Genomic DNA, 21,177 nt, shown 5'->3' on the forward strand with positions numbered 1-21,177 from the left:
TTGTTATTATGGGAGGCTTTAATTTTCATGTAGACTAGAAAGCACAAGAGTTCAAGTCCCAAAGATGGCAAACTTGAACACTTTTGGGACTGTTTTCTGGAATATGTTCTTGAAGGCTATGTTTGTTGCCAAAACTTTGCACGTGCAGTTCTGATATCTCAAAGCAAGCCTTTCAACCCACATTTACTGATATCTAGAATCATCCAGGTATCCAATGTAGGTGGAATATCAGTAAATCAGATTAACTCACAGAATAATCTACAACTAAACTTTAAGGCAATGTTTTAGACAGCTCATTTATAAAATCTTACATCTGACCCATTCTGAAGAATAAATTAAACCATGGAATTGCTAAGAGTATGTTAATTGGCTAAAATCCACACTTCCTGCCATTAAAGTATTTGAATTCTTCATTACCAATTGGAAACAAGATCAATTGTATCATTCAAGGACTTATTAATTATTTCTAGTCAACTAGCCTCAAAGCAGATTAATGATTCATTTTGAGAAAACTCAAAAGTGGATGTGAAGTAATGAGATGGGTGCAGCGAGGTGACATAATTAGTTTTCTACGCATGTGTGCTTGTGCAGACGGGTACCGGCGGCCATTTTGCACTGACAGGAGACACAGTGAAAAGTATTTGGTAGAAGACAAGACCTGTACATACCCTTAAAGGGGAAGAGCTCAATGCTTTTTCTTTATTCATTCACAGGATGTGGGCACTGCTGGCTTGGCTAGCATTTATTGCCAATCCCTAACTGCCCTTGAGAAGGTGGTGGTGAGTTGTCGCCTTAAACTACTGCAGTCCATGTGCTGTTAGGAAGGGAGTTCCAGAATTTTAACCCAGTGACAGTGAAGGAATAGCGATATAGTTCCAAGTCAGGATAGTGTGTGGCTTGGAGGGGAACTTGCAGGTGGTGGGGTTCCCATGCATCTGCTGCCCTTGTCCTTCTAGGTGGTAAAGGTTATGGGTTTGGAAGATGCTGTCGAAGGGGTCTTGGTGAGTTCCTGCAGTGCATCTTGTAGATGGTAGTGAAGAAATGCTTCCTCATCTTAGTCCTAAATGGCCTGCCCAGTATCCTGAGACTGTGGCCCCTGGTTTCAGACTCCCCAACCAGGGGAAACATCCTCTCTGCATCGAGTCTGTTTCACCCTGTTAGAATTTTATACGTTTCAATCAGATCCCCTCTCATTCTTCTAAGCTCTTGTGAATACAGGCTCAGTCAAACCAATCTCTCCTCATACGACAGTCCTACCATCCCCAGTATCAGCCTAGTGAACCTTCGCTGCACTCCCTCTATGGTAAGTATATCCTTTCTTAGGTAGGGAGACCAAAACTGCATGCAATACTCCAAGGCCCTGTGTAACTGCAGTAAGACATCCCTACTTCTGAACTCAAATCCTCTTGCAATGAAGGCTAACATACCATTGGCCTTCCTAATTGCTTGCTGCACCTGTTTACTTTCACTGACTGGTGTACAAGGATACCCAGATCCCTTTGCATATCCACATTTCCCAATTTATCACCATTTAAATAATACTGCCTTTCTGTTTTTCGCTCCAAAGCGTATAACTTCACATTTATCCACGTTACCTGCATCTGCCATGTTTGCCCACACACACACAACTTGTCTAAATCACCCTGAAGCCTTCTTGCATCCTCCTCACAAACCCATCCAGTTTTGTGTCATCAGCAAACTTGGAAATATTGCATTTGGTTCCCTCATCCATGTCATTTATATATATCGTGAATATCTGGGACCCAAGCACTGATCCCTGCGGTACACCACTAGTACACCGCCTGCCCTCCGGAAAAAGACTCATTTATTCCCACACTCTGTTCTTGGTCTGTCAACCAATTCTCAATCCATGCCACTATATTACCCCAATCCCATGCGCTTTAATTTTGTCCACAAGCCTCTTACATGGGACCTTATCAAAAGCCTTCTTGAAATCCAAATACACCACATCCACTTGGTTAAGCATGATTTCCCTTTCGTAAACCCATGCTGACTTTGTCTAATCCCATTATTACTTTCCAAGTGTTCTGCTCCCACACCTTTTATAATAGATTACATTAGCCACCCTCCAATCTGTAGGAACTGTTCCAGAGTCTATAGAATTTTGGAAGATGACCACCAATGCAACCAATATTTTCAGGGCCACTTCCTTTACTACTCCGGGATGTAGATTATAAGGCCCTGGGGATTTTTCAGCCTTTGACCCATTAATTTCTCTAGCACCATTTTTTTTATACTACTGCTGATTTGCTTCAATTCCTGCCTCTCACTAGACCTTTGGTTCCCTGACATTTCTGGGAAATTATTTGTGCCCTCTTTTGTGAAGACAGAACCAAAATATGTATTCAATTCTTCTGCCATTTCTTTGTTCCCCATTATAATATCCCCCGTTTCTGACTGTAAGGGACCTACATTTGTCTTCGCTAATCTTTTTCTCTTCGCATGTTTAAAGAAGTTTTTTCAGTCAGTTTTTACGTTCCTTGCAAGTTTACTCTCATATTCCATTTTCCTCTTCTTGATCAATCTTTTTGTCCACTTTTGCTGAATTCTACACTGCTCCCAATCCTCAGGTTTGCTGCTTTTTCTGGAAATTGCGTATGTCTCCTCTTTGAATCTAATACTATCCCTAATTTCTTTTGTAAGCCATGGTTGAGCCACCTGTTTTATTTTTGCACCAGACAGGAATGAATAATTGTTCTAATTCATGCACATGTTCCTTAAATATTGCCTATCCACCATCAAGCCTTTTAGTAAGGTTCTCCAATCCATCATTGCCAACTCACGCTTCATACGCTCGTAGTTCCCTTTATTTAGATCCAGCACTGTAGTTTCTGATTCAACTTCTTCACTCTCCATCTTAATGGACAATTCTATCATTTTATAGTCGCTCTTCCCCAAGAAACCTCGCACAACAAGATTGTTAATTAATTCTTTCTTATTGCACAATACCCAGTCTAAGATAGCCTGCTGTCTAGTTGGTTCCTCAGAGTATTGGTCTGAAAAACCATCATGTACACACTCCAGGAAATCTTCGTCCACAGTATTATTACTAGTTTGGTTTGTCCAATCTATGTGTAAATTAAAGTCACCCATGACTACAGTTGTACCCTTATTGCATGCGTCTCTAATTTCCTGTTTAATGCCTTCCCTTACATCCCTGTTACTGTTTGGGGGCCTATAGACAACCCCCACCAATGTTTTCTACCCCTTGGTGTTTCTTATCTCCACCCAAACAGGTTCCATATTATGATTTTCCAGCCAATATCCTTCCTCACTATTGCATTCATTTCCTCCTTTACTAACAGTGCTATCTCAACTCCTTTCCCTATTTGTCTGTCCTTCCTAAATATTGAATACCCCTGGATGTTCAGTTCCCATCCTTGGTCATCATGCAGCCATGTCTCTAATTGCAATTATATTATAACCGTTTATACCTATTTTGTCTACCTTATTGCGAATGCTCCAAGCATAAACATACAATGCCTTTAGACTTGTCTTTTTAATCTTGTTAGTCATCTTAGCTTTATTTTGCACTATGACCCCATTTGTTTCTCGCCCTCATTTTTTCTGCCTTCTGCTTTTGCTTCTTACTTTTCAGTCTTTCATTCCTATCCTTGTTTCCCCCTCCTCTGTCTCCCTGCTCAGGTTCCCAACCCCCTGCCATTCTAGTTTAAACCCTCCCCCACAGTACCAGCAAACACCGCCCCCCCCCCAAAACTTCCAGAGGACACTGGTCCTGATCTTGCCCAAGTGTAACCCATCCTGTTTGTACTGGTCCCACTTTCCCCAGAACTGGTCCCAATATCGCAGGAATCTGAATCCCTCTCTGATACACCATTTCTTCAGCTATATATTCATCCGATATATCCTGTTATTTCTACTCTCGCTAGCAAATGGCACTGATAGTAATCCTGAGATTACTACCTTTGAGGTCCTACTTTTTAACTTAATTTTTCATTTTTTTTACTGGATTCGATATAATTTTTTTTAAATGAAGAAACTAATGAGATTAAAGATAGGCAAATCTCCAGGATCCAATCATTTCCACCCAAGGGTATTAGAAGTAGGTGAGGAAATTGTTGGTGAGTTAGTCACGATCTCCCAAAACACTCAATTCAGGAACTTTCCCTTGAATTGGAAATCTGACAATTTCAATCAATTATTTTAAGAAATATGGAAGAGATAAGTTTGGAAATTGTCGACCTATCAATTTAATGCCGGTTACAAAAATTTGTTATAAGGAACAGAGTGACTGAGTATTTGGGTAAATATGAGTTAACCCGAGAGAGACAGCACAGATTGTAAAGGAACTAGCTGCATTTTTTTTAAGGGGGTAACAAATGGATAAATAAGCAAATCCAGTAAAGATTCATAGGAGGACCCCAGGTTTTCACGATGTTTGTTAGTGACCTAGACAAAGGAGTAAAGATCTCCTGATGTTTTTAAGAAACTGGAAATCGAATTCTCAAGAGCTATAACCGCAGACAAATGATAAATTTGTATCACTATGATATATATTTTGACAATCAACAAGCAACCCACGACAACAACTGTTGCTCACCTAACAGTCTTTCTCACAATAACAGCTCTTGATAGCCACATGCTAGCCATCACATGATAATGGCTGCAACTTTTTAATGTGTGGCCTCTAAACAGGTACTGTTTCTCTCAGTGGAACTGACCATATATCTAAGTTGCTGACATTGGATTAAATGGCATAGTAAATTAAATGAGTGGAAGATAGAGTTGAATATGATAAAATATGAGCTCATCCACTTTGTAGGAAACCCTGGTTGTGTATACATCTATATTTAGGATTAGGATTTAATTTAATCTCACATGATAAATGTTTTTCTTTTCTTTTTAATTGTAAATAATTTGTGGATCAATACTATAGCTAGAGATAATAGAATGCTTAAAGTTGTTCATTCCCAGAGTTTACTGCATCAGGGTATAGTTGAATTAACTGGACTGTTTGGCTTCTGCTGAAAATGCAGGTTTCGTGATTTATGTATGTTTGGTGAGAAGCTCAGAGTTCAAATCGAGAAATCAGTAAAAGCTAGTGAATAGGTACAAAAAAATTTAAAGGGCTAATGGGATTATTTCCCTCTAGCTCAACGGGATAGAAGTTTCGTGACAGATTTACAGAGCTGTGGTGAGGCCCTGTCTGGAGAACTCAAGTCAGGCCTGGGCACCACACCTCAGGAAGGATACAGTGGCACTGGAGAGCCTTAAAGGTTCATTAGAAAGATACCCTGGCTGAAGTATGAAGGATTAAAGTGTGACGACAAATTGCGTAAACCAGGCGTCTTCCCTCGAGTATGGAAGAATAAGGGATGATCTAAAGAAGTTGTTTAAGATGATTAAAGGATTTGATATGACATAGTTTATCTCTATCTACCCTATGATGGGGGAGCCAGAACTTTAAAATTAGAGCTCGGTCATTGACCGTGATGATGTCAGGTAGCCCTTCATCACATAAATGTGCCCCCACAAAAAGGGTGCACTCCCAAAACTAGAGCCCCTGGATGTCAAAAAGCAATCAAAGTATGAAAAGAAAAAAAAAGCAGTGAGAGTTCAGGATAACAGAAGGGTGGCCATCCCTAAGAGTAGAAAGAGGGCAGAAGTACGAGAGCCTTCAGGGTGTCTATCACTCTCAAATATGTACTCAGCATTGGTGCTGCTGGGAGTGATGACAACTTGAAGGAGTGCAGTTCAGATCATGGCACTAATGGGCAAGGGAACAGGAGGGAACAGCAAAACACAGTCTTTATACGAGATTCTAGAGTCAGACTTCTGTAGGGAGAAGGGAGTGAGCCAGAAGTTGTGGTACACATCAGTGTACCAATAATTGATAGTATTGTCAATGAAACCTTCCATCACTCTGTGGACAATTGAGAGTAGACCAATATAGCAGCAATGCTACGGATTGGACTTGTCCTACTTTTTATGGACAGGACTTACCTAGGCAATTTTCCACACTGTCAGATAGATGCCAGCATTGTAGCTCTGCTAGGCGAGTTTTGCGAGGGGGGCAGCTATTTCTGGAGCACAAGTCTTCAGAATGTTGTCAGGGCTCATAGCCTTTGCCTTCAGCCATTTCTCAGTATCATGTGGAGTGAATCAAATTGGCTGAAGACTGAAGTTGGGAACCCAAGGAGGCCGCCAAGGCGGATCATCTACTCAGCACTACTGGATGAAGATGGTTGCATATGCTTCAGCCTTGTCTTTTGCACTGACGTGCTGACTCCGCCACCATTGAAAATGGGATGTTTGTGGAGCTTCCACTTTCTGCAAGTTCTTTAATTGTTCCACCACCATCCACAACTGGATGTGCCAAGACTGCAGAGCTCAGGCTTGATCCTTTGGTTATGGCATCACTTAGCTCTGTCTTAGCTTCTGCTGGTCAGCATGCATGTAGTCCTGTGTTGTAGCTTCACCAGATTGGCACCTCATTTTAGTCATCAATCAACCAGGGTTGGTTCCCTGGCTTAATGGTAATGGTAGAGTGAAGTTATAAATTGTGGTTGAATACAATTCTGGTGCTACTGATGGCCCAGAGCACATCATGGATGTCCAGTCTGAGCTACTAGATCCTCTTCAGAAAGGTCATCAATCTGTTCCTCTCTCCTCAGAGGCCTAGCCTACTGAATATTTTCAGCACTTTCTAGTTTTAATGCCACTCACCTGTTTCTTTTCCCATATCCTTCAAACATTTATCCAAATCCCCTTTTGAAGGCTGCTGTCCATCATCCTACCAGGCAATGTGCTCCAAATCCCAACCTCTCATTGCATTGAAAAGTTTTCTTTTGCCAAACACCTTAAATCTGTGCCTTCTAGTTATTGACTCTTCGGCCATTGCAAAGTGTTTTGCCCTATTTATACTTAGCCTTCATGATTTTAAATGGCTCGATCAAATCTCCTCTTAGTCCTCTCTGCTCTTAAGAGAGCAACCCTAGCTTCTCCAGTTTATCAGGAATAATAAACTTATACTTATAAAGTACCACCTTATTTTAAAAAATGAACTGAAGGCACTTCACAGGAACATTATAAAGCAAAATTTGAGACTGGGCTATATAAAGAGTTATTAGTGCAGATGATCAAAAGCTTGGTCAAAGGCTTTAATGAGAAAAGAAAGAGAGGCAGAAAGATTCAGAGAGGGACTTCAAGTGCTTTGGGTCTTGGTAGCAGAATGATCCTTATAGTGGGACAATTAAAATCAAACAACTTTGGTGGAGAAAGTGTTCAATCTTTGGTTATTTCGGAAAGCCAGAATTAGAAATATCACAACAGTAAGAATGGAGAAGGTTAGAGATAGGGAGGAGTGAGGTCATACAGAGATTGGAAACTGAGGAGAAATTCAAAATCAAGGTATTGTCAATGTAGGCCAACAAGCATGGAGTGGTTGGAGGCATTGGGTGGATTTTAGCATCCCCTCCCTGAGGTGTATCTGGAGGCTGGGGAGAGATCCTGCTTGCCTTCCCACACCCATCTGATCAAGTCTGGAGCTAGTGGGCTCAATTGCACTGAAATAGTGTTGGGCCTTCCTCTGGAAAGGCGATGTGGGCACCTACTGATCCTCCAACCTGTGGACAGCACCAAGGTCCCAGGTCAGTTCAACTAAATTCCGCTCATGGTGTGAGTAAGGACACAGCCAGAGTTTTGGATGACCTCAAGTTAATGGGGATGAAATGTGGAAGGCTTGTCAGGAATACATTAGAACTGTCAAGTCCAGAGGTAACAATGGTACGGACGAGGGTTTCAGCAGATGAGTTCAGGCTGGGGGCGGAGTCCAGCAATGTTATACAAGTGGAAATAGGTGGTCTTAGGGATGGTGCGCATATGCAGATGTTCACCTCGATGGTCAAATATGACACCAAGGCTGTGAACAGTATGGTTTATTCTCAAACAGTTGCCAGGAAGGCCGGGGAGTCCGCAGCTAGAGAACAGATGCCAGATTTCACCCAATTCAATTCACTCCAAGAAATGGCTGATGCCACTGGACACAGCAAAGCCTACGGGCCCTAACAATTTGTGGCTGCAGTACTGAGGAACTCCAGAACTAGTCATGTCCATAACCAAGTTATTCCAGTCCAGCTACATCACTGACATCTACCCGATAATGTGCAAATTCGCCCAGCTATGTCTTGTCCACGAAAGCAGGACAAATCCAATCCAGCTGATTGCCGCCCCATCAGTATGCACTCAATAATCAAAGTGACGGAAGTCAAACTGTGCTATCAAGTGACACTCAATAATAACTTGCTGACTGAAGTGCAGCTTGTGTCCGTAAGCACCACTCAGCTTCAAACTTCATTACAGCCTTGGTACAAACAGAGACATAAGAGCTATTTTCATCAATGACCTTCCCTCCAATGTAAGGTCACAAGTGGTCTAATTTAAATCTATCCCACTTAGCACAATGGTGTTGCCACATAGTATGATGGAGGGTGGCCTCAGTATGAAGATGGTACTTCCTTTCCACAAGGATTGTGCAGTGATCATTCCTGTCATGGACAGATGCATCTGTGACAAACAGATTGGTGAGGACAAGGTCATGTTAGATTTTCCCTCGTGTTGGTTCTCTCACCATATGCTGTAAATCCAGTCTGGCAGCTATGTCCTTCAGGGCTTTGCCAACTCAATCAGTAGTTGTGTTATCGAGTCACTTAGCGATGGACAGTGATCCTCACCCGGAGTACATTCTGTGCCCTTGTTGCCTCATTGCTTCTTCCAAGCATTGTTCAACACACAACAGCATTGAGTCCTCAGCCCAGGAGGTAACCAGCAGGGTTTTCTTGCCCATGTTTGAACCGATGCCATGAGACTTCATGGGGTCTGGAGTCAAAGTTAAGGCCTCCTCCCAGTCTGTCTCCACCATGCACCACTAAGCTGCAACTTCTGCTGGATCTGTCCGGCCAGTGAGAATGGACATAGCCAGGGATGGTGATGGAGAAGTCTGGGCCGTGTCTGGAAGGTATGATCGATACGTATGATTATGTAGGTTTTTGCCTGACTAGTCCGTGGGGCAACTCTCAATTTCTGCACAAGTCCCAGGATGGCAGCAAGGAGGATATTGCAGGGTTGACCGAGCGGCACATGCCTTAGCCATGTCCTAGCTCCATGCTGGAGGGTCTACCTGTTACTTTGTTCTTACTTTTTTGTAATGGTTTGATACCACTCGGCTTGCTAGGTTATTTCATTAGGCAGTTAAGTCCCAACCACATTGCCTAGCCAGACTAGGTAAGGTGACAGATTTTCTTCCCTAAAAGACTTCAATGAAGCAGACAGTGATCCAATAGTTTCATGGCCACCATTACTATTACTGGTTTTTTTATTCAAGAACTTATTTCATTAATTGCATTTAAATTTTCCAGCTGCCAGGGTAGCTCATGAAACTCATGTTTCTGAACCATTCGTCCAGAATTTTGGATTTCCAGTATGTAACAACCATTATGCTACCAGACCCAACAATATGCTGTATAATTTTATCATTCTATATATCCTTACATACCATTTGGAAGGCTGCCTTTCTCAGCTGTGTCTCCTCCTCAATCATGGTCACCATCTCCTTGTAGACAGCAGCGGCCAACTCAACATCCAAACTTTCCGGATCAGCTGCCATCTTGCAGATCAGCTCTTCATGTGAGAACACACAATATCGATGGAGGCGTCGGTAATGGCTGACACACTGACGGCCCATGGGGAGCTAAAGTCAATGAAACTGAAGAATTAGTACTGCATTCCAACAAATGACAGTCTACTGCTAACACAGTAATTATACTTCCAAAAGGATCCACATTTACCAAGTGCAACTGGCAACAGACACAAGCTCACATTCTGAAGTCCAGTTAAGCAACTATACTCAGAATACTCAGGTGCCAAACACAAGAAGTGTCTTCTCCACAGATTTCCAAATGTTACAAAAGGAGATATGACAACTGCACACATGCATCACGCTGTTTGCTTAATTTTTGACACTTTATTTATTTTTTTTTAAAAAAAACATTAGCCAGTATCCTGTGGAAATGTTTATATTGGGACTGGGGAAGCAAGTTGCAGTGATGTGGGAATGGAAGTAATGGTGCAGATAGAGAGAGATCTACTGAAAGGATCCACGAGAGACCTCCAGAAATAGGCAAATAAATCATTTTTGATTTGTTCCTAAAACTGTTCTCAGATAGGCCAGTTCTATAAATAAAAGTCATGCGTGTCTCGGTTGGACAATGAATTCTTTAATCTCAAATATCGAATTTTCCATCTGTTCGCAACGTAGCTTTTTAATCAAAGGAATGGAGAGATTCAACTAATGTGTATATTTCCCACAGTGTCTGAGTATTAGTAAACTTTCTTACAAAATAAACTTAGAGGGCAAATCCACCAGAAGTGGCAGCACAGTGGTATACAGTCAGATGGAGTGGCCCCCAGAGGAGTCCACAGCTTTGACTCCAGACCCCATGGATTCATGGTGTGCACAAGGGAACTTCTTGCTGATTACCATATACTGCTCACCTCAGCTGATGAATCAGTGCTCCTCCATGTTGAACACCAATTGGAAGAAGCACAGAGGGTGGCAAAGGACGCAGAATGTACCCTGGTTGGGGGACTTCAATGTCCATCACCAAGAGTGGCTTGGTAGTACCATTTCTAACTGAGCTGGCCGAGTCCTGAAGGGCATATCTGTAAGATGGGCCGCTCTCGGATGAGAGCAACAAGAGGGAAAATCCTACAGGGGTTGGTGTTGTAGTGATAATGTTTCTGTACTAATAATCCAAAGGCTGAGACAAATGCTCTGGGTTCAAACCCCACCATGGTAGCTGGTGGAATTTAAATTCAATTAATAAATCCACAATTAAAAGCTAGTCTCAGTAATGGTGACTATGAAACCAATGCCGATTGTCATAAAAAGCCATCTGGTTCACTGAGGCCCATAACTGCTGTCCTTACCTGATCTGACCTACATGTGACTCCAGACCAAGACAATGTGGCTGACTCTTAAAATGCCCTCTGAAATGGCCTAGCAAGTTGTATCAAGCCACTACAAAGTCTACTAAAAGGAATGAAATCAGACGGACCACCTGGCATCGACCTGGGCACTGGAAACAGCAACAGCAAACCCAGCCATGCCTTTAGAGTGTGGGGAGGTGATGCATGACGTGGTGGGATATGGGTTGGTTGTGATGGTGTCTGAGGTTGAATGGTGTGCTGCATTTGAGTTGGATGCTGCAGACAAAATGATGCCCTCAGTGAATCCCTTGCACAATCCAAGCTGCACGTATTACTTTGCCATTTTTATCCTAGCTGATTTGGGATCTCACTGTGGAGAAACAATACCTACAATCCAACATGTTATCAAATAGCACCCCATGCCCATTATATGAAAATTATATCAAAGTCAATGATCCATTATGCTAATCAATTTATTATTTGGGCTGAATTTGTCCAAGAGCTATTGTTTACAAGTATAACATGAGCAGTATTTATTAAAATGAAGTTAATTTTAAATTAGATTGAACTGATCGACTATGCCATTTTTGAAAGTCTGCACTAATTATCTATATCATGCACGAAGATTTCTGATGTACTACCATTCATACAGCCGCAGCACTGACTTGCCGAGAACCATCCTCTAGAAAGTGTGAAACATACCCAGTCTGCAGTGCAGAAATTCACTGCTTCTGCAAAGTTGTAGCCCTGATTGAATCCACTGTGATAGGCTCTTGGGAAAGTAACCACAAACTCACCAGCACACTGATTTGTTCGGAACACCTAAGAGAGAAAAATGAAGATTGACAATGTAATCTTAGCAGAAATTAATTCCATTCTCCTGAACTGCAGATTATCAACAAAATCAGCACAAACTGGGACCAACAACTCTGCATGGCTTGGTTGCACACTGGCTTCAACCAATGAGCCAGTAGGGTAATTTAAAATGTCTGAATCACAATCCAATGATTCTTCCTGGAAAGTACAAACGTATGTACATCTGGTCAGGTCAGAGTAGACACGGCCTTGATACTTGCTAACTTTCACTATCCTGGCTCACAATGGTCAAAGGGCCCAAGAGTTCCCTAAACCCTTGCAAGGTAGAGTTCGTTTAGAATGGACTGGGCGAATACCAGAGATGCATATAAAAAACACATACATAGTTTCATTTGCAAGCTAATGAATTAAACTACACCACTAATAGATAGAAATATTTTTACTGCACTCATTCAAATACACTGTGGAGAATTTCACCGGCACGAGTAATAAAAGTTTTAAACAATAAAACTGCAGAATGCATAAAAAACGGAATTTATTTTCTTTTAAGAGCTGCTACTCCAGACTGCAGAGCTAGACAGGCAACCCAGAACCCAGTATTAATTTCTTCCAGTGACCAACACCTTCCCAACAAATTAGTTGCAAGCTGAGTAAAGACGGCAGAGAGGAAAGGAAGAACATACCGGGACTCCATGCTCCATAAGAATATTGGGATTCATGATGGTCACCAACTGGTGCAGCAGATCTGGCTGAGAATGGAAGAGTTCTGGAGCCAGCTTCCGCATTACAAGCTCCAGTTGTTCAGCAGCATAACCCGGCACCCCATACCAAGTCTTCGGCTCTCCCCTGTCAAAGACAGTCAAATGATACTACCCTTCACATTTCAAACCACGGAGAAAACCTTACTTTACAAAGACAACTTACACAGCTCTGGCAGGAGCTACAATGCCTCTGCAAAAAAAAAATAATGAAACTACTGCATTTTATCTTTTAAATTGCTTTGTTTAAACAATTGTTCAATGAGAAAGCATGGTTACATCAAGCATTAGATCACATCGCATTTCAGGCTTGTCTAATAATCAGAACAAACTTCTCCAATCCTGTCTTCCCTGCAACCATCAGCCATTCATTTTGATAGGGAGAAAGAGGACAGGCATCATAAAATATATGGTACAAAACAACAGAGAGATCTAGGGTGAACGTACACATATCTTTGAAGGTGACAGGACAAGTTAAGAAGGCTGCTAAAAAGCAGTACAGGATCCTTGGCTTTATAAACAGGCGCACAGACTACAAAAGTGAGGAGGTTAGGGTAAACCTTCAGATCTCAGCTGGAGTACTGTGTCTAATTCTGTGCATCACAAGTTAGGGAGGGTTTCCAGGTCATGAAGATGGTGCAGAGGAGATCCACTAGAATACCACCAGGGTGAGGATTATGTGGAGGATTAGAGAATCTGGGATTGTTCTGTAGAGCAGAGACAGTTGAAGGGAGATTTAATTCATTTGAGATATTAAATAACGTAAAACTGTTTTCACTGGCAGGAGGGTTGGTAAGCAGAAGACATTTCAGGTCATCAGCAAAAGAACCAAATGGGAGATGAGCATTCTTAAACTCACCGTGTTGTTCTGACAAAGAATCCAGATTCAACAGCAACTTTCAAAGGGAATTGGATAGATATTTGAAAGGGAGAAATGAAATGTCTATGGATAAAAAGCAGGGTAGTGATTTAATTGACAACTCTTTTAAGGAGCCAGCAAAGGCAAAATGGAGTTTCTTTTTGCGCTGTATGATTCTACCACAGTCACATTGTAGTGATCAATCTACACTGCAAATATGTGGCAAATGGTATCAAGAGAGGCCTTAAATAACTTTTAATGACAAACATTTGTCATTGGGAAAATGTTAACAGTCTATTATAAAGGATGTAATAGCAGAGCATTTAGAAATACATAACATAATCAAGCAGAGTCAGCATGGCTTCATGAAGGGGAAATCATGCCTGACAAATTTATTAGAATCGAGGAGGTAAGAAACAGGATAGATAAAGGGGAACTAGTAGATGTAATTTATTTGGATTTCCAAAAGGTGTTTGATGAGGTACCACAGATAAGGCTACTTAATAAGATAAGAGCCCATGGTGTTGAGGGTAGCATATTAGCATGGATAGAGGAAAGGCTCACAAATAGAAAACATAGTTGGGATAAGGGAGGCATTTTCAGGATGGCAATTTGTAATTAGGTGCCACAGGGATCAGTGCTGCGACCACAATTATTTACAATATAGATTAATCACTTGGATGAGGGAAGCGAATGTTCTATTGCCAAGTTGGAGGGTGACAAAAATAGGTGGGAAGGCAAGTAGTGAGGATGATACAAAGAGTTGACAGAGGGATATAGACAGGTTAAGTGAGCGGGCAAAAAAGTGGCAGATAGGATTAAAATGTGGGAAAATGGGAGATTATGTACTTTGGGAGGAAGAATAGAGAAGTTGGTTATTATTTAAACTGAGAAAGACTGAAAAAACCTACAGAACAGAGGGGTTTGAGGGTCCTCAAGAATGAATCACAAAAAGCTAACAAGTTCAGCAGGTAATAGGGAAGGCAAATGGAACGTTGGCCTTTATTCCAAAGGGAATGGAGTATAAAAATAGGGAAGTCTTCTTAAAACTATACAAGGCGTTTGTTAGACCACACCTAGAATACTGTGAACAATTTTGGTCCCCTTATCTAAGGAAAGATATACTGGCATTGGGTGCAGTCCGGAGAAGGTTCACTAGGTTGATCCCGGGTATGGAGGGATTTTCTTATGAGGAGAGGTCGAGTAGGTTGGGCCTGTACTCTTTGGAGTTTAGAAAAATGAGGTGACTTTAGTGAAGCATACAAGATTCTTAGGGGGCTTGACAGGGTAGATGCTGAGAGGTTGTTTCCCCTTGAGAGAGTCTAGGACCAGAGGGCATAATATCAGAGTGAGGGTCACCCAATTAAGACAGAGGTGGAGGAGCAATTTCTTCTCTCAGAGGGTACTGAATCTGTGGGATTCTTTACCGCAGAGGGCTGTAGAGGCTGGGTCGTTAAGTATATTCAAGGCTGAGGTAGAAAGATTTTAAATCAGTAAGGGAATCAAGGGTTATGGGGAAAAAACAGGAAAGTGGAGTTAAGAATTATCAGATCAGCCATGGTCTCATTAAGCAGAGCAGACTCGATGGGCCGAATGGACTGCTTCTGCTCCGACATCTTATGGTCTAACCCTGAGGTATGCTGATTAAATTGCTGGATGTTAATCGAGCTTCTTCACACTGGGAGCTCAGGGACTCCCTGGGTTAACAGGTAACTGAAGTTGTAATAATGGGACATGCTTTCAGATGTAAAATCTGTGAATAATGCCAAAGGAAAACCACTCACTGTGGGTGAAAATGCACTGAGTTTTTTTTATTACCTGCAACATGCTAAAATTTACCTTCCTGACTCTTGGCTGACAAAGTGCAATTGTGAAAGAAAATGCAGTTATACTTTTTTGTTGTGATCGGGGGAATAATTAGGTGACGGGTTCACCCAGGACACCTCAAAGTCTCACCACTATCAACAAGGCTGAAGTTTGGAAAGTAAGTAATGGAACTTTTACGCCTTGCCTGAATGGGTGCAGCCACAACAATGCTCAAGAAGCCCAACACTATCCAGGGGAAAGCAATTTCCTGTATGAGCACCCTCCACCCAGTATCCAACCTTCCATCATGAATGCACTGTGACTGCAGTTCACAATCTAGAGCATGCACTGCAGCAGCTCATCAAGTTTCCTCTAACAGCAAATTCAAACAGATCTCTCAGAAAATAATTATTCACTCATATGACTGTTTCAAATAAAATCAATCAAGTAAGGTAGCAAAACTAAAGATGCTAGAGGAACTGAAAGGTCACTGAATTGAATTTGGAATGACAGGCTCCATGGACACTTGTACTTGTTCCTACTTCCTGCCCTTCAAACTGATCATCCTTCACTTGAAGCTCATTTGTATTCCCTGGTGTCATGTTCATGAGAAATGAAAGAGATCATAAACTGTTTAAAATCAAACTTTACTTTCTGCATATTTAAAAATGGACTTTGCTGAACCAAAAACATGACTGCTACAGGTCACATGATTTGCAACTTGGCTACAATTCTGGAAACTTTCAACAATAATTACAGGACAATGCTCAACACTTATCCTTGTGGAATCTCACACCCATGAGAGCAGCAGAAGGTCTGGACTGAAACAAAGAGAGAGCCATCAAAACTCATCATACCTGCAGGGGTGCTAATAGCCACCATATATTTCCTAAGGTAAACAATGGATTTTGACCAGAGACATCAAACCGATTAAACATGAAAAAAACTCAACAATCGGCAACACCACATGACCTAAATTCCTTTCACCTTTCTAATGTTACATTCATGGACTCCCAGTCTACTGTTAAACATCCAGCCTGTCAACACCAAAGCCGGACTCCAGGCTGACAACAAAGCCTGTCTTAAGCCTAACCCTCCTCGAAGGCTGGTTCTCTGGAAGATTCCTGCCTTCACCTGGAGCACGGACCAAGTCTCTGCAAAACAATCTCATGTTGCTGCATCATCACCAACTTTGAAGGAATTCGGTAATTCCTCCTTTCAGCTAGCTGAACCCACCTGAACTACTTTGTGAAGGAACCCTTGCTGGATTCTGACATTCACGTGAATAAATAAACATCCATATCTTTTTTAAAAAAAGTTATTCCTTCTTTTTCTATCTCCTCCTTGTACACTTCTGTGTATGTGGTTGTGACGACCACCCCCGGGGTTTGAATGTATGAATAAGCAATACTTCTGATTTAACTCCAAAGAGAATTTGCTGTGAGTCACTTTAAAATTGACTTCACCAAACAGAGGGTTTGGGGAATTACGCTACAGCCTTAATAAGAAATTAAAACAATTCTGTTTACAGCCAGACAGCAAGAAAAATTAAGGCGGTCAGTTTGCCCTCTCCCCTGTCTGAAACACTAGCAAGTGCTGCACAGTTCACATAGTGAAACAATCCCCAAAACAAAAATAATTGGCAGAATTTGCATGATGTTAAACTGATTCTACTTTTAATGACTGGCCCTCAAAACAGCAACATGGGGTGATTCCAGGAACTTATTTCAAGCTGACGTTGCTGGGTATCTCAATAAATTGTCACATTTAAAAGTTTAATAGGTTAGACATGAGTTGGTCTGGAGAAGACCATGTGATCCACCTGGTAACTATCAATTAAGTTACAAACCAGTGCAGGTAGTTGATGGAGTAGCTCCAGTGGTCTTCGATGTGCCAGCAGAAGGAGGAGAAGCACATTCCCACATAAAGCCAAGGAATCTTCATCCCAGAGATGTCTGCGTTGATGTGAGTCAATACGGACTGTTCCAGGACAGGCATGTTGTTCAAGTTCCAACCAGAACTGGCATATTCCTGAGAAATTATGCAGAAGGAAATCAGAGAGTGAAACACGGAGCAAAAAGCAAGAAGGTGGCTCAGAGTAGGGCAGGGGTGAGAGTAAGGCAGAGTAGACATGCGGGCAGAAGGCAGGGGCACAGGGTAGACGGATGGTGACATTTGAGGGATGGCAATGAAATGAGTAAAATGAATAGGGTTCCTGCAGGATTCATTCCCTAAAAACTTGCTGTGAACCAACCTGTAGAACTGGGTCCTTCTAGATCACCTGGTCCAGTTTTAGTTCTCCTGACAAACTATCTGTATACTGCTGAGATCTGCCTGCTCAAGTTGGGAATAAAAGGCATACTATTGCCACATCCAGATTTTTAAGGGCACATGTAATATCTACAGTTCAGACACAAATGGTAGAATTTTTGCAGCTGTTTGTAGGCAGCTTTTGTGGGGCGCAGTTGGACGGGCTGTGGTACTGCAAGGATAACTTCATTAAAGAACGCCCGGCCAGCTCCCCGCTGTGATCCTGCACGCTCCCACTTTTCCCAGCAAAGGGTGTGCAGCAGTGATGTGAACCAATCCGGCAGCAGAGAGAATGCAATCAAGATAATTAAGCAGACACTTAACAGTGATTATTGCAGCAACATAACAATTTTGCCAGCAGTGCACAGGTTGCCGTCTGCCAGTGCGTGGAATTTCTTGAGCTGGATGTCTCCGATCGTCATGGGTCTAATGAGGTTTCAGCCTGATACCGACACTGGTGTTTCCCTGATGCTCCCTGCTCTCTTGGACATCAGCAGCACTCACACTGGTCACAAAGTGAGGACTGCTGGCCTCCCTGTCTGCACACCCAGCCTCCAGAACCCATCCAGCAAATTGGAGACAATCTAACTGGCTGTTTCTGTAAAATTCAACTGGAAGATGTGCTGCCACCTCCAGTAGGCTCATGACCTGGAAATAACCCCAGCATCAGCTTCCTGATGTTCATGGCAAAATTCAGTACAATATGCCAAAGTGACTGCAGTAAGAACATCAGTCATGTCATTTACAAACAGTATTAAAAGGACAAACTTTGGAAACAAAGATACTTTCAGACAGCCAAAGTTATCACATCACCCCTCTGATTAACACCCGTGCACTTTTGAGGGGAGGCGAGCTGGAGAAACAGAAAGTGCACAACAATAAACCCTTACCTCCTCTTCAGGCAGCAGCCTTCTTTTGGTCTCTTTGACTGGGAATCCACTGCCAAACTCCTTTGAGGTAATGTCAGCACCATACTCCACAATAACATCCTCCTCAATGCTACTTACAAGTCGCCAAAACTCCTTCTCGACTAACTCAGTTGGGACCATCTGCCAGAGAGTGAGAGATAGCCAGCCTTTAATGACAGCCCAAACGTGTTACAGCAACAGGCTCTGGGGGCAGGGGTGAGTAATGACAAGGACAATCTACAAAGGGGGAGTGGGTGGAGGCTTGTGGCAGGTGTGATGAATGCAGTGTACATGGAGGAATTGGGAGTGATAGGAATAGTGAACATGGGGGGTGCTGGAGTGGCGGGTACATTTCCCAAAAGTCATTCAATAAGATGCCACATAAAAGTTTACTACACAAGATAAGAGCTCATGGTGTTGGGGGTAATATATTCACATGGATAGAGGATTTGTTAATAGGAATAAAGAATCAGATTAAATACATCATTTTAGAATGGCAAACTGTAACTAGTGGGATGCTGGGGTCAGTCTTTGTCCTCATGCAGAAAAGCTGCAAGAGCTGAGGCTGCTCCCTTGCTACATTCTGGGTCCCCATACCTGCCTCACTCACAGTCGCACCCATCTGTCCCTGACCACAGAGCAAATCTGAAGGGCCTAGCCTAAGGAATGTGACTGCCTCCTGGAACAAAGTCCATATAACTTGCCCCTTACCGAGTGCATTGCAGTGTCTGAAGTTGGGAGTTCCAGCTTATCTGAACCAGACACCTGCAGTTAGCTGCTATGGATCATGCAGCTGTCCACCATCTCCTACATACCACAGCTGCAACACATCACCTGCCCTGCATCCTTAATGTGATTTATTTAACTAATTATGGTTCGAGTTTAGAAGTATCACTCAACTGTTATCTGCAGTTATATTAAATAGTTTAAGCATGTAATAATTGTTTAATTATGAACTTAATGTAATACTTCTAACTTTCAAGTATCAGCTTAAACTATGCTGCTGTTTAGAAGAAAATCTTAAAAACTCAGTGACCAATCTGCTCATATTTCAACGCCTTTGAACACTCATCAGCTACTAAAGGCTGAATAAAGTATTAAAAAAACACCTGCTTCCCACTCTGCACCAAGTTCCCAAATTAGCACCAATCCCTCATCGCACTCAATCCTCACCATCTCCAGTGTGCTTCCACTCTATGTTCATGCACAATCTGTCTGCTTTTACAGAGGGTTGGTGACTCTCACTCAAGTTGCAACAGTTAAGTCAACTTCTTGCTACAGAATTAAAACCTACTCAGTAACCATTTTCACTTCATTGATACATAACTGCCACTTGCCAGGCAGCTTCTGTTAACCTAGGCTTTTTAACCAGCTTAAGAGTTTTAAAATTCTAAATAAGAATATGATTGTTAACCAAAATTGAGTGCTAAACAAAATTATCACTTGAGACAAACTAACCAGAGATAGCACACCGGCACCAAATTCCAAGTTAGCATCTGTTCCTTGTCACACTCTTACGTTTACACTCTTATATTTGCATTCTTATGTTCTTACCTATGTAAGGGGGAGCAGGACATTGATAAGGGGGAGTGGGGAAGGGGTGACAAGAGGGACCTGGGAGTACATGTGCATAAGCCATTGGAGGTGGCAGGACAGGTGGAGAGAGCAGTAAATAAAGCATACAGTGTCCTGGGCTTTATCAATAGGGGCATAGAGTACAAGAGTAAGGTTATGCTGAACTTGAATAGAACATTAGTTAGAGCTCAGCTGGAGTATTGTGTATAGTTCTCGGTGCTACACTTTAGGAAAAATGTGAAGGCACTGGGGCAAGTGCAAAAAAGATTTACAGATATGGTACCAGGGATGAAAAACTTCAGTTTTGAAGATAGATGGGAGAAGTTAGGACTATTCCCCTTGGAGAGAAGGCAGCTAATTGGTGATTTGATAGAGGTGTTCAAAATCATGAGGGGAATGGACAGAGTGTATAGGGCGAAACTGTTCCTGCTCATAAAAGTATCGAGAATGAGAAGGCAAAGATTTAAAATGATTTGCAAAAGAAGAAAATGCGACTAAGAAAAAACTTTTTCATTCAGTGAGTGGTTCAGATCTGGAATACACTGCCTGGAAGTGTGGTGGAGTTAGGCTCAACTGAGGCATTGAAGAGGGAGAGATGATTATTTGAATAGACAAATTGTGCAAGGTTAAGTGGAAAAGGCAGGAGAATGGTACGGAGTCATAATGCTCATTTGGAGAGCCAGTTCAGACATGATGGGCCAAATGGCCTCTTCTGCACCATAACAATTCTGTGACGGGCATAGGGTACATGGGGGTGGCAAGGAAATGTACAGTCTACATTAGGGGATGTTGGGAATTTTTAAATTTTATTCATTCACAGGATGTGGGCATCACTGGCTGGGCCAGCATTTACTGTCCATCCCTAATTGCCCTTGAGAAGGTGACGGTGAGCTGCCTTCTTGAACAACAGCAGTCCCTGTGGTGTAGGTACACCCACAATGCTGTTAGGAAGGGAGTTCCAGGATTTTGACTCAATGGCAATGAAGGAACGGTGATATATTTCCATGTCAGAATGGTGTGTGGCCTGGAGGGGAACTTGCAGGTGATGGTGTTCCCATGCATCTGCTACCCTTGTCCTTCTAAGTGAAAGAAATCGCAGGTTTGGAAGCTGCTGCCGAAGGAGCCTTGATGAGTTCGTGCAATCTTGTAGATGGTAAACAGTGCTGTCACGGTGCAT

At 42.3% G+C, this 21,177-nt stretch overlaps 1 protein-coding gene across 2 annotated transcripts in view; it reads right to left on the reverse strand.

Moving 5' to 3' along the window:
* kdm5a (lysine (K)-specific demethylase 5A) overlaps window positions 1-21,177 on the reverse strand; it is a 224,200-nt gene that overhangs the window by 103,322 nt on the left and 99,701 nt on the right. For both annotated transcript variants that reach the window (XM_041215725.1, XM_041215724.1), the window contains 5 exons: window positions 18,408-18,566; window positions 17,057-17,238; window positions 12,468-12,630; window positions 11,671-11,790; window positions 9,536-9,730 (listed from right to left, as the gene is read on the reverse strand). In XM_041215725.1, coding sequence (XP_041071659.1) covers window positions 9,536-9,730; window positions 11,671-11,790; window positions 12,468-12,630; window positions 17,057-17,238; window positions 18,408-18,566 — 819 coding nt within the window. The remainder of the gene's footprint in view (window positions 1-9,535; window positions 9,731-11,670; window positions 11,791-12,467; window positions 12,631-17,056; window positions 17,239-18,407; window positions 18,567-21,177) is intronic.

The sequence above is a fragment of the Carcharodon carcharias genome, chromosome 21 (assembly GCF_017639515.1).
Source record: "Carcharodon carcharias isolate sCarCar2 chromosome 21, sCarCar2.pri, whole genome shotgun sequence".
Lineage (NCBI taxonomy): Eukaryota > Metazoa > Chordata > Chondrichthyes > Lamniformes > Lamnidae > Carcharodon > Carcharodon carcharias.